Below are 13,705 nucleotides of genomic sequence, written 5' to 3'. Positions count from 1 at the left end.
GGGTGAGGGGAAAGTGGAGGAGAATCTATAGATGTAAATGTAGCCCCTCCCAGTTGCTCCCTCTGAAGCCCCCCTACTAGTGCGGGAACATTCACAAGCCAGTCACGTCTTTGAAAACAAACACGTACCCCTTGCTCCAGTGCCGCCCTCCAACTCTGAAATTACCTCTTTCTCCCAAGAATTCCATGGCCCCAGGTTCTAGAAAGATTTTCTTCACACTCTCTCTGATTAGACTTCCTTATTTTCTCCCCCTCCTCGAATCAGCACTCTCCGGCTTTAACCCCCACCCCGTCACAGTGCTCATTCTTCCTTAATTCACCCTCAGCTGTCTTACGTTCTCAAATCTGAGCATTACTTCCTTCTACATCCTTATCTCATTAATTGTTCAGGTACCCTTGGGCCTGTTCACCTTGGCCTCGCACTTAAAGCATTCTACAGAGGCCCTTGGCTTCCATGGCATTGCATCCCCTTTTTCTCTCCCTACAGTCTCCTTTGTGTTTTCTCTTCCCTAAATCTAGCCTCTCCTGTAAATGAGAGCACTTCAGGGCTCCCTCCTGACTCCTCTGTTCTCTCTAGCTCTCACCCAGGACTTTCGTGACCATCACCAAGACGCTAAGGCACAGAACTCAACCACGGCTTTCCATAAGCACCTGCGTAGTGGGTGGATTCCTCTTGGGTGTTGCACTGACAGCTACCCTCAGACTCAACATAACCAAAGTGGAGCTAGTTCACCTTCCCTTGCAAGCTTGACTTGGGTTGTACGAACCCAGTGTGTCTTTATCCTTAATCCTTTTGTCTCCCAGACCCGCCCCGACAACATCTAATTGCTGACAAAGCCTGACTGATTCTCCTCTTTGTGTGTCTCCCACATCTGTTCAGTTCTCTCCATTTCCCCGATTACAGATCTTCCGCAGGACTGACGGGTAGGCTTCTCGCTGACCTGCCTGTCTCCAGGTTGCTGCAGCCAGAGTGATCTTTCTAAAGGTGATCTGATCAGAGCCTGTGTGGGGTGTGCTTCCCACGTGCCCCCACAGTGCTCACACCTCCCCCACCAGAACCCTTTGCACGTTGCATCATAGGTTCGTGCATACAGTTGGGATCTCCCTGCTGTCAAGTAACTTCTGGGTCAGCTTAGGACATCTACATTCAGCCTGTCCACTTGACGTTTTGACACAGGAAGCATGAGGAGAGGTCGTCAGCAAGAGGTGGGGTCCACCGCCCATTCTCACATTCTCCTTCCCAGCATCGCCTGGTCAGGCACTCTGTCTCTGAGCAAGCAGAGCAGTGTTTCCTCTTGGACGGTGAGGCCGCATCCGTGAGCTCTGCCCCTGCGGGGGACCGTGGGAGAAGTGGAGGTGGTGACATAGCACCATCTGAATGGAGAGCCATTCAGCAGCCCTGGTTCTTCTGGACCAGAGGGCTCCCCCACCCGGCTTCTGTCCACCATCAGAGGAGCCAGTCTTCCCTTCAGAGTGAAACCGTCAGCCGTGTACTCTTGCACAAAGAGCAAAGTGTGCCCCACAGCAGAGACAGAGCTGTATTCCGCATGCTACCAGGCTGACGGGACCACCCTGTTTGTTTACTGTGTTGGAATATTCGTAACGCAGTTTTAACCATTTTAAATTGTACAGTGCAGTGTCATTACACACATTCACATTGTTCCGCAGCCATCACCACCATTCATGTCCAGAACTTTCTTCATTTCCAACTGAAGCTCTGGACCCACTAAGCAACAAGCCCCCACCCCTACCTCTGTCAGCCACCATGCCGGTCTCTGTCTCCAAGGTGTGACTGCTCCGAGCACTTCGTAGCAGTGGAGTCATACAGTATTTGTCCCTTTGTGTCTGGCTTATTTCACTCAGTGTGACGTCTTCAGAGTCCACCCTTGTTACGGCGTGCGGCAGAATATCACTGCTTTTAAAGACTGGGTAACAGTCCAGTGTGTGTAGACACGTAGTCTCTTTATCCATCCATCGCTGTCAGGGGACATTTGGTTCGTTCCTACCTTTTGCCCACTGTGAATAATGCTGCTGTGAACACAGGTGCACAAATGTCTGTTTGAGTCCCTGCTTTCTGTTCTTTGGGGTAGATACCTAGCAATTGCTGAATCACATGGTAGTTCTGTGTTTCATTTTTTTTGTGGAAACATGGTACTGTTTTCCAGAGTGGATGCACCATTTTGCTTTCCCACCAAGGTGCCTAATAGTTCCGGTGTCTCCACATCCTCAGAAACATGTGTTTTTGTTTTTGTTTTAATGAAGCCTCTCCTCATGAGTGGGTGTTGGTAGTTATTTTCGTCTCACAGACCATCTTAAACCATCTTCCAACAAATCATAAACAGGTTATCATGTCCGCAAAGCTGTCACGCACAAACTGGGGCTGTGTTTCTCTGCCCCAACCCCTCAAGGTTAGCTGAGCACGTGCAGAACTCTAGGAACCTCACACCTGCCCCGCCAGCCTGTCCCTCCCACGAAGGGAAGTGGCACTGTCCTTTCCTAAGTGACCGTCCAGGCCCCTCACCGCCCGCTGTTCTGGCTCGTGGCTCTCTGCTGTCTTCCGCTCTGGCACTCATTTTCAGCGGACGTCAGTTGGTGTCCTTATTTGTTTGACGCATCGCCCCAACTAAACTCTGAACTTTAGGAAGACGTGCTGTATCTGCCCTCCCAGCAGGGAGTAAGTAACCCAGAATTTTTTCTTCGAATCAATAAAAACAGGATTTGACTTTTATGACTTTACTTCTTTTACTTAAGGGGACTCTTATGTAAAGTCATGTAATGATTCAAATAGAAGATCCCTATTTGATCTCAGAATTATGACTGTAATGCACTGTCAGGATGAAGACTACAAAAACCGGGCGGGGGGTGGTGGGGCAGCCGCGACCCTGACCCCGACCTCGACCCCGAGAGAAGAAAGGTGATCAGTAGGAGTGGACTAGAGTAGAAAAAGTGCACTGCGCGACTTTGTCTTCCCCAATTTTAATTAGAAAAATTTAACTTAAAAAAATGCTTAGTGGTGGGGAAGTTTAGAAAAATGTCTGTATATTCCCTACCCAGGGAAATGACATTTTTCTTACAAAAATATAGAGAGAGAGAGAGTATAAAGATATTACACTTTTTTAATGGGAAAAACTACCATTACTTGCTTAACAAATGTCAACTTGCAAATACCGCATCCATCTGTTCATTCCCACAGCATCCTCTACGCGGACATTGTTGGGTTCACCCGGCTGGCCAGTGATTGCTCCCCGGGAGAACTAGTCCACATGCTGAATGAACTCTTCGGAAAATTCGATCAAATTGCAAAGGTGAGTATTAGTGATGGCCTTCTATTTTATACAAAAATCTTGGTTTACTTTTTCTGTGGTCCGTTACAAATTTTTTACCTCTTCGTAAAAGCATCCTTTAGGAACGTTGTTTGTAAATTTGTTGGATTTATTTGCCATTGAACCCTGACAAGTCTCAAACCTGCCTTGGGAATGAGAAATGCTGCAGCATATTATTAGCATATGTTTTCATCTATTTTTAAATCTTCCACTTATGTATAATTCAGCAGACAAATAATAAATACCTTCAACATGACAAGATTTGATTTGCATGTCTTTGCACTCTGCTGTTCTAAGGTTGTCTTTTTAGGCATTTTGATGTCAAGGAGTTGGAAACATGGTTTCCTCTCCAGTTAGAACCGTCACATATTCATAGTGCTAAGCAACATCCTGGGAAAATCTCTGAAATAAGATGCATAGCTTCTCCCTAAGCCCTTTATTTACTGTTGTGTCGGTTTTCTCCACTGACCCCTGCACTGCTTACACAGAAACGTAAGTTCAGTATCTGCCATTCATATGCTCATTTATGGGCAGTTCACAGAGAGGGAATGATGACAACTGACCTAAGACCATACTAGACCTTATTCTGGACTTATTTATTGGAACTGTTAGGGTTCTGGTGGGAACGTTGATACTCTTGTTCTTTTTTGCTAGCCCTCTGCTTCTGTCTTAGGAAACATCTCTGGTCAGCTTAATTTTGTTTTTGAATTATCCCCAACAAAAATACAAAAAAATACTTTATTATGTTTTTATGCTTTTTTTTCTTTTCTTTCTTTCTTTTTTTTTTTTTTAGCAGAGAAAGGTTTATTGCAGGGCCAACCAAGCAAGAAGAATGGGCAGCTCATGCGCAAAAACCCCAAGCATCTATTATTCTTATTAATATGCATTATTTACACGAGGAAGCGTTAGTTCTAAGTTTAATTCATCATGAGGTTTCACTCACTGTTAAACAATATAGAACATTCCAGCTGAGCCTTTTCAGGATAAATCTGGCTTGCAGGTGTTTGCAGAGTCACTCTTCAGTCAAGCTCCCCATGAGGTGCATTATGCCCAGATGACCAGGACAGATCTCACTGGGGATTTTTAAAAGATCATTAAGAATACAGCTCTGTTTCCTTCCTTTACCAAACCGAAGGAAGAGGTTGAGTTTTGGGGATACTCATCTTTAGGGAAAAAAACTTAAATAATGTCTTGAAAGTTTGAGTTAATAAAAGGTCATTTTTGTTGGACTGCCTGCTCACGTTAGGAAGAAGCATCCTCTTGGTCCATCCATTGTTGATCTCTGGGAGCAGCATGCTTTGGATATCAGTTCATGGCTCATAATTCAAGACCATGGAGTTGGAAGGCATCGTAAGCAAACAGATAGCTCAGTCCACCAAATGAATACTACATAAAGCACATGACTTTAGGTTAAGGGACTCAGCATCATTACTCATTCACTGTCATTTTTTAACCACTTTAATGAGGTGTAATTGACATAGAAGAAGCTGGACGTATTTAATATATACACAACTTATTGAGCTTAGGGATATACCCACGAAACCATCAACTACAATCTACACCATAAGCATATCTATCACCTACAAAAGTTTCCTTTTGCCCTTTTTATAATTATTATCGTTATCATTTTGTGATTAAAACACTTAACATATGCTCTACATTCTTAGTCAAGGTTTAGGTCTACAGTGTAGTATTATTAACTACATACACCATGCTGTACATATAGCAGATCTCTAGGACTTAACGCATCGTGCATAACTGAAATTTTGTACCCTTGACCAACACCTCCCCGCTTTCCCTTCCCCAGACCTGGCCCCCACTACTCTACTCTCTGCTTCTGTGTTTGACCAATTTAGATTCCTCCAAGTGGTACCACATAGTATTTGTCATTCTGTATCTGGATTATTTCACTGAGCAAGTCAAATTCCACAGCCATTAAAAATATCACACATTTTGACCAAATGGGATTTATCCCTGGGATGCAAGTTGGGTAACGTAGCAAATTGATGAATGATGTATACCATATTAACAGAATAAAAGATAAAAATCTTATGATCATCTCAATCAATAGATGCAGAAGGAGCATTTGACAAAGTTAAATGCCCTTTTATGATAAAAACTCTCAACTAATAAGGAACTTACATCAACACAATAAAACCATTTATGTAAAGTCCACAGCGAACATTATACTTGCTGGGGAAAAACTGAAAACTTTCCCTCTAAAATTGGGAACAAGACAAGGATACCTGCACTCACCACTTCTGTTCAACGTAGTAGTCGAAGTCCTAGACAGAGCAATTAGGCAAGAAAAAGAAATGAAAACATTCAAATAAGAAGAGAAGGAGTACCATCATCTCTATTTTCAGATGACATGACCTTATATATAGAAAACCCTAAAAAGTCCACAAAAATCTGTTAGAACAAATAATTAAATTCAGTAAGTTGCAGTATACAAAGCCATCGTACAAAAATTAATTGTGTTTCTACGAACACAGTTTCTATGAATGAAGTATCTCAAAAGGACATCAAGAAAATAATTCCATTTATGTTATCACCAAAAAGAATAAAATACTTAAGAATAAAAACAGAAGAATTACTTATACAGTGAAAACTATAAAACATTGATGAAAGAAATCCAAAAAGACACAAATAAGTAGAAAGACAGTTCAAGTTCATGAGTTGGAAGAATTAATATCAATAAAATGTTCACAATACCCAAAGCCACCTACAGATTCAATGCAATCCCTAATAAAAACCTGTGCCAATCCTATTTTTTACAGAAACAGAAAAAAATCCTAGAATGTATGCAGAACCCCAAGAGACTTCAAATATCCAAGGCAATTTTGAGCAAGAAGAACAAAGCTAGAGGCATCATGCTTCCTGATTTCAAAATATATTGCAAAGCTACAGCCATCAAAACAGCATGATACTAGTATTAAAAACAGACACATAGACTAATGGAACAGAATAAGGAGACCAGAAATAAACCCATGCATATGTAGTCAACTGATCTTTGCTAAGAGTGCCAAGAATTCACTATTATTAATCTTCCTGTTTTCTAGACTCAGAATGCATACTTAGGAAAGTGTGGGAAGGAAAGCCTTGTTAGTAGGCAGTGTTTTGCCTTTTATAATGTAAACGTTGTTCTCAGGAATTACTACCACGTCACCTATAGTGCTGTGGACAAGCGTGAAAATCCAGGAGCTCTCTATGAGACAGGGAAAGAAGTACGCACGACCTTCAGTAAACCTAACACATACTAAAGAACAGAAAGCTCTTATGTTCATTTTATTATTTCAGATTTGTTCAATTTATACACAAGCCTGTGTGAGTGTTAAGGAAGAAAAGCTGTGTTTAGTACATCTTTGTACTCTTTATTTTTAATGGCAGTGAAGAGTCTACAAGCTAGTTGAAAAGGTTAGAAATGGAAGTAGGATTGATGCACATGAATGAAGTTAACCTCAAGGTTATAATATAAATATAATCCAGCCAAGGAAAATAATGAGTTAGCCTAACTTTATATTCAAATGATGATTTCACCTGAGATCAGAATTGAGTTTTCACCTTCTTGGCAATGTTGAATGGCGGCTTATTACATTGTAGGGATGTTTGTCAGAAGCTACATGTCTGCAGGTAAGAATGTGCTTCAGCTTTAGAAGAAATGAAGAAAACTGTGACTGTGATAGGGAATGACATCAGATTCTAACTCCAGTTGAGTTCTGATGATCATTTCCTATTCTGCATCAAATGTTTGATTTCACTGTCAACATCTGGGGATGTTCGGATGAAAAAGACTGGTCCTATCTTCACGTGCCTCTGCAGTGTTCAGTGTACTCATCCCGGAACACTCTGTCAGCTTTCCCCTTCTGCTCGCTCCCCTTGCTCTCCCTGCTGTGGTAACTGGGCATGCAGGCGAGGGTGGCTCAGTCTGGGTGGGTAATGAAAGGAAACTCAACTAGTTCTCCTTTCTCTCGCCCTACAGACCCTATTCCCTGGGACAGTGCCGGTGACACCGGCACGTGGTGGTGTTTGGGAAACGGGGATCATTATATAAGTGCTTAATGCACCTGGGATTCTGTGACTTCTTCTTCCAGGAGAATGAATGCATGAGAATCAAGATTTTGGGAGACTGCTACTACTGTGTGTCCGGACTCCCTATCTCCCTCCCTAACCACGCCAAGAACTGTGTGAAAATGGGACTGGACATGTGCGAAGCCATAAAGTAAGTGTGTGCTTCGTTAGACCTGTGCTAACTGTTGAGTAAATTTTAGCTGTGGTTCTCACAACTGTTTCTATTTTTCTGTCTACTGGCACTAAATACACTATTATACATTTAAATAAAAATGTGTGGAGACTCACTTACTGCACATGAGAACTCAGTCCAAAGTAAGACTTCTGTAAGTGTTTTATCTTGTTATTATTAGCCTTAGGTCACAGCAAAACTGAGTTAGAAACCTATGGGAAGGTTTCATTTCATTTCATTTGTTTCAAAGGTGATTTTTTTTTAAATTTAAACGTCTTCTTCCATCTTTAGGAAAAAGGCTGTACTCTTAGCATCTCTCTTGATTTCTGGCAAGTAATAGGGCTACACACAAATCATAAGAGCAAGTTTTTACCATCAGACTATAATTAATATCAAAATCCAGTCCAGAATTACTCCATCTAGTCAAACATGCTCAGCTCTGTGAACACAGTTTCAGTCTATATCCATAATAGCTTTCTGCATTGTATCTATGGTTTCTTTGATTTTAATTCTAGAGAAGATCTTGCTTACAAAGAATAATGTTGTCATTACAGTTGACAAGTAGAGAGGGTAAAAATGTGAGGAACAGTTCATTTTCATTGCTGGTACTATAATGCATACTTCTTTATAATACCTTTGTAGAAGCCAGGATATGCTTGCATAAAAGCTCATGTTTGTTGGTTGTGTGACTGAAAGATTTCAGCTTAGGGGGTGGAGTTAATTGCCTAGTTTTGGTCAAGTGATTTTCCGCTACCCTCACATATTTTTGGTCTAAACAGGATAGAAATTGTGTGCTTGATCTTATAATTCCTTATCTCAGGGTTAGAATAAATGAGACTTTAAGTGAGAAAGCAACAAATCCAGTTGACACTGTGTTTAGCCCTCGGTGTAAGTTGGTCGTGTGCTGCGATGGACTGAACGGTTGGTCGGTGGGTTTCCCAGTGCTGTCCCAGGAGGAATAATGAAGCCCCCAGCCTCAGGGGGGCCCTCAGACCTAAGCGTTTGTCACAGGCCACTGTGGGACAGATCAGGGAGTGGGAGGCAAATGAATAAAGAGGAGTCGAAGAAAGAATCAAGAAGGGAGGGAGGGTCAGGGTGGCCTCAGCTTCTCAAAAGAAATATTCCTGCTTCTTCCCATAAGTAAATAACTTGTCTTCTCTGAAACATAAAAAAGGGCTTTTTTAAACTCTATTTCAGAATGAATTAACTGTTCACGGCACCATGGGTCTGGGTATAAGTGAATTCAATCAGTAGAACTAACAGATTTTTTCAAATTTATAACCCACCCTGGAGGCAACCTCAGTGTTGGTTTCAACGTGAGATGAAGTGGATTCCACGAATGAGTTTGGTGAAAGGCGGGATTCTCTGCATCAGTAGCACTGGGTTTAACTATCCACCCTTTTACTTTGGAATCTGCTGTTTTCTGGTTGTGTTGCTTCTGTAAACCCAGCATGTTGAAGCGCCTTTAGGAGAAGGACCCCTTACATTCTGTCCCCTGGCACGTCATCAGGTCGTCCGTGGTATCTTTTGTTGTCGTTACGTTTTTTTATGGTGGTGAAATATACATACCATAAATACTTCCCTTTGAACCGCTTTCACATGTACAGTTAGATGGCATTAAGCACATTCAAAATGTCATACCACCATCAGCACTGTCTGCTCTTCCAGAACCTTCTCATCATCCCAAACAGAAGCTCTGCTCATTAAACAGCAAGTGCCCGTCCCCTTCCTCTCAGCCCCTGGTAACTTCTGTTTGACTCTCTGCCTCTGCAAGTGTGCCTGTTCTGATGGTCCATGTAAGTGGAATCACACGATATTTGTCCTTTTGTGTCGGGCTTATTTCACTTGCTGTGATGTTTTCGAGGTTCATTCATGCTGTGGTTTGTGTTCATACTTCATTCCTCTAAGTGATGGAATCATACTCCGTTGTATGTATGTACCACCTTCTTTATCCATTTATGTTAGATGCATCAGTGATGTCTCATGTGTCCAGCATCTCAGTGATGCCAGCAGCGTTGAGCAAACTCCCAGAACTCTTTCTTATACCTGAACTGAAGCTTCAAATGTAATGGCCATGTGTCCCAATCCTTGACCAGAGGCTTCTGCGTCCGTTGTAGTATATCCCCTGTTCGGCTCATGCACAGTTGGCAAGGTGATCAATAGTAGGGTGTCTTGCTGCACCTCCATTAAAAGAGAAAGAGAGAGCATCTCAGTGGATTTCAAACTTCTTTGTTCTCTCTCACATCCAGAGATGAGCAGTTCCAGCCCCATTTATTCAGCCACAGATGAGCATGAACACAGGAAGTTTATTTTTCAAGCTGATGCAGAGAAAGCATGCAATTGGCACTTGGAATTTTTCCAGATTATCTTGGGTGTTTTGTAAGAACTGTCAGCGTAGGTCCAGGAACCCTTGCCTGTGTTTGTCCCGCCGTGTTGGGACCTCCACATTCACCCGCTGCCCCGTTCCCCGTTAGCTGAGTCAGCTCTGCAGAAGCACGTCCGTCCGTTGCCCTTCGGGAATATTCCCGACGCTTAGCGAGGCTTTTTTTTTTTTCCTGTCATGAAAATGTAAACTGTCCTTAATCAAGGAAGGAATATTCAGGACCCTGGTTTGTAAGTGTTTAAAGCTCCCCTTAAAACTAGGAAGGCTGGCTACTATTGTTGCAAGCTCTTAGCAGTTATTCCAACATTTTTCTATAGATCACAGGCTGCCATCTATGTGCGTTAAGTCATTTAATCAGTCAGTTCATCTGAACCTTTGATCAACTCATTTTTCTAAAAAAAGACACGAAGCACATGGAGATTGTTTTAAAGAGTTGAATCATTAACCAGTCTATTCTGTCTCAATGGCCAGCTGTAGAGGGCTTTGTCTTCCCTTGTTATTCCCTCTTGGCTCTCCAATGATCATGTTTTGATAAAAAGAAATGCCATGGGTGGGGAGAGGGTATAGCTCAGCAGTAGAGCACATGCACAGCATGCATGAGGTCCTGGGTTCGATCCCCAGTACCTTTGTTAAATAAATAAATAAATAAGCCTAATTACCCCTCCCCCCCAAAAAAAACAAATGCCATGTGGCTGGAACTGTTCTCTCTCAATGACGTAAAATCTTAAGAACATAGTAATGTTCTGCAACAATTTTTTCAGGATCATCATCTCCCAAAGACAGAAACACAGTAAATCCTTCAAAACTGACTTGGGTCAATTAATAAACTTGTATGAAGTGTCTGTGTTGCACCAGGTCCTGAATGAACCTGCTGATGGGTAGCCAGACCCCTCAGGCAAAGGTCTGCGTCCTCTCGGGCTGACACTCTCAGAGCAGACGTGGACAGCAGCAGGGAGCGCTGACTGTACTCGGAGGGGTCGGAGCGCGTAGGAGGGACGCCCACCTCAGCCAGGAGGGAGAGACTGGAAAGCCTTCTTGGATGAGGTCGTGCCTCAGTCACGGATGGGAGAACCAGGCAAACTGGCCTGAGGCCCCTGCCGGTCTGGGAAGGGAGGCTCAGGGGAGTGCGGCGCAGGGAGGACGCGGTGTGAGCAGAAGCACAGAGGGGAGGAGCAGGCAGTGCCCGACAGGGCAGCGCTCACCGCGGGGGTTGGAGGGCAGGTGGGGGGGCAGCCCAGGTCTCCTGTGTTGTGTTGATGCTCTTCTCGTGAGCAAGAATGAAGGGTCTGGACAATTTTCAAAGTGCCTCAACTAGAATTGTTGTCTTTTTTATGGAGGAAAAAAAAACAGAAAAGGAAGATAGGGAGGAAGGGATGCGAAGGGAAAGAAACAACCTTCTATGCCCATATTTCAGGAGCTCACTTATTTTTACATCATAGACCCGTTCTTTTTCTCAGTAGAATGCTCAGCTGGTGGCTCTTCATCATTTAGGCATGACTTGCAAGCCTGTGTCATTCTGGGAAGTTCCAGGGTCGTTTTCTGCAGCCCCGCCTCCTCGCGGGGAGCAGTCAGCATCACTGTTTTCCCCCACGCTTCCTCTGGGGGTGGTTCTCTCCATGTAACTAAGGACACTTTCCTGCACTCTTCTTTTACCATAATATTTTAATTGATAAATGCATCTATCTGCCAAAAACAAATAAGTGTCGCCAAGCATTGCCATTTTCCCTTAAAGGAAGTCCTTCATTTGTCTCTTTTAATAAATCGGTGACAGGGTCCCAAAGTCGCTTTTAAATGATTTTTAAAAATTAGTTTCTTTTGAATGATACCTTATGCATGATTAAAGCTTTTAAGAGGTTTTTATTCTCCTCTTGTTTTGTTAAAGAATGTGCACAATTGAAAAGCTTTAATCTCCTGGTTATTTTTTAAAATTTTCCATTCAGGCTAAGTCATTATTAAGCTCACAGATAAGCTGTATTGTCCGTCACCAACAGAACGTATTCACTGGGGATGTAGGTCATGCTAAGCACTAGAATTGCAAGTGGCATCTAAGATTGTTTGTTGACGTACAAGGCAAGTAACAAATAAGGTTTCTCACAGTTCAAGGCAGTACACACGGGTCTACTAGGAAAATTCCAAGGAGGTGTCAGCACGTGATCGGTGCTTGATACATGTTGGTTGAAAAACTAGAAGTTACGACCAAAATGCTGCGTCATGGACACGGCCGGCCTGATGCCTTAGCAGGCGGAACTTGGCACTCATGGTTTAGATGGGTGGTAGCCAGAGAGGAAGGCCCTTCCTCTAGGCTCAGAGCAGCGATCCTCTGCCGCGGGGGAAATTCATAACAGTATTTCCAACAGTCTGAGAAATTCTGAATAAGAAAATGCCTGGAAAATTGACCAAGAATTAATGGAAGAAGAGGCTGCGCCTAGAGGGTGATGTGATTTCCTTCTTTTTAGGAAAGTGAGGGACGCCACCGGAGTTGATATCAACATGCGTGTGGGCGTGCATTCCGGGAACGTCCTCTGCGGCGTGATCGGTCTGCAGAAGTGGCAGTACGACGTGTGGTCCCACGACGTCACCCTGGCCAATCACATGGAGGCCGGAGGGGTCCCTGGGTAAGGTGGGATGCTGGCTTTCTGGGTTAGGAATAATAGGCGGACAGGTTGGTAACTGCTCAGGGCTCGGAGATCTCCCTTGCCTTGGTCGGCTAGCACCAGGGCACTCTTGCCCAGTGGGCTGTTACATTAACCAGAGGAACATGAACTCAAGCCCCGGCTCCACCACCCCCGTGACCCACAGCCAGTCCACCACCCCCGTGACCCGCGGCCAGAGAATGCGGATATCAGATCTTAACTACAGACTTTCACTTACTTGCATATTTGCAAATAGAGACCTCAGTTAAAGATGTTTCATAGTGCAGTGCAGAAATGCCATTTCTCTCTATTGCTGATAACCTCTGAAACCAGTTCTATTAAAATAAGCAGACTGTACCACCTGGATAGATGGAATCTTGATGCAGGTGCTATGATTTACAGAAGCATAAAAATAAGGGAAAAGAAAGAAAGCCCATTCTTTTATATGGATCTGCACACTTCCTAAGATGACTTTGGCATGCATTTCAAAAAAATACCCTCATACCCCCAAATTTGCTATGATCAGGTTTTATTTGCTATAACTCGCCATGTGGGTTTCTGCGAGTGCAGAGAAGCTCCCAGTATTTGTAGCGAGTGGCATCTGGGAGCATATTTCCAACGCAGTGGCTAAGGGACTGTAAGCCTTAATTATAGTCAATTTTACCAAGAACACGTAACCTTTCCTTCACTTGGGGAAGGAGAGATCCTTTCTGAAAACACAAATAAGTAGAATATCTTCCAGCACGTTCCTTCTTCTCGGTCTTGATCGTGGTTTTAAAATGGAATTTCAGACGTGTTCACATTTCTTCGGTCACCCTGGAACACTTGAATGGGGCTTATAAAGTGGAGGAAGGAGATGGCGACATCAGGGACCCATATTTAAAGCAGCACCTGGTGAAAACCTACTTTGTAATCAACCCCAAGGTCAGTCTTGTTGAATCTATAATTAGCTTATGACTTCCATGATTAAAAGGGAAAGGGACAAATTACTGGCATGGAAAAGTGTTTCTAGTCAAGAGTAATTCTTTGCTAATCTTTGCCTCTAAATAAATGCATGTACGTTTTGTAGCTATGAACTCAAATATTCATTAAAGAAACAGTCGACATGAATTGCTTGTTTATAT

The 13,705-nt window shown here is 43.2% G+C and overlaps 1 protein-coding gene across 2 annotated transcripts in view; it reads left to right on the top strand.

Annotated features, from left to right (window-relative positions):
• ADCY2 (adenylate cyclase 2) overlaps window positions 1–13,705 on the top strand; it is a 378,139-nt gene that overhangs the window by 252,555 nt on the left and 111,879 nt on the right. For both annotated transcript variants that reach the window (XM_072958875.1, XM_072958874.1), the window contains exons 6-9: window positions 3,193–3,304; window positions 7,417–7,544; window positions 12,405–12,563; window positions 13,373–13,505. In XM_072958875.1, coding sequence (XP_072814976.1) covers window positions 3,193–3,304; window positions 7,417–7,544; window positions 12,405–12,563; window positions 13,373–13,505 — 532 coding nt within the window. The remainder of the gene's footprint in view (window positions 1–3,192; window positions 3,305–7,416; window positions 7,545–12,404; window positions 12,564–13,372; window positions 13,506–13,705) is intronic.

Source organism: Vicugna pacos, chromosome 3 (genome assembly GCF_048564905.1).
Source record: "Vicugna pacos chromosome 3, VicPac4, whole genome shotgun sequence".
Classification (NCBI taxonomy): domain Eukaryota; kingdom Metazoa; phylum Chordata; class Mammalia; order Artiodactyla; family Camelidae; genus Vicugna; species Vicugna pacos.
This window is presented reverse-complemented; position numbering and strand designations above follow the sequence as displayed.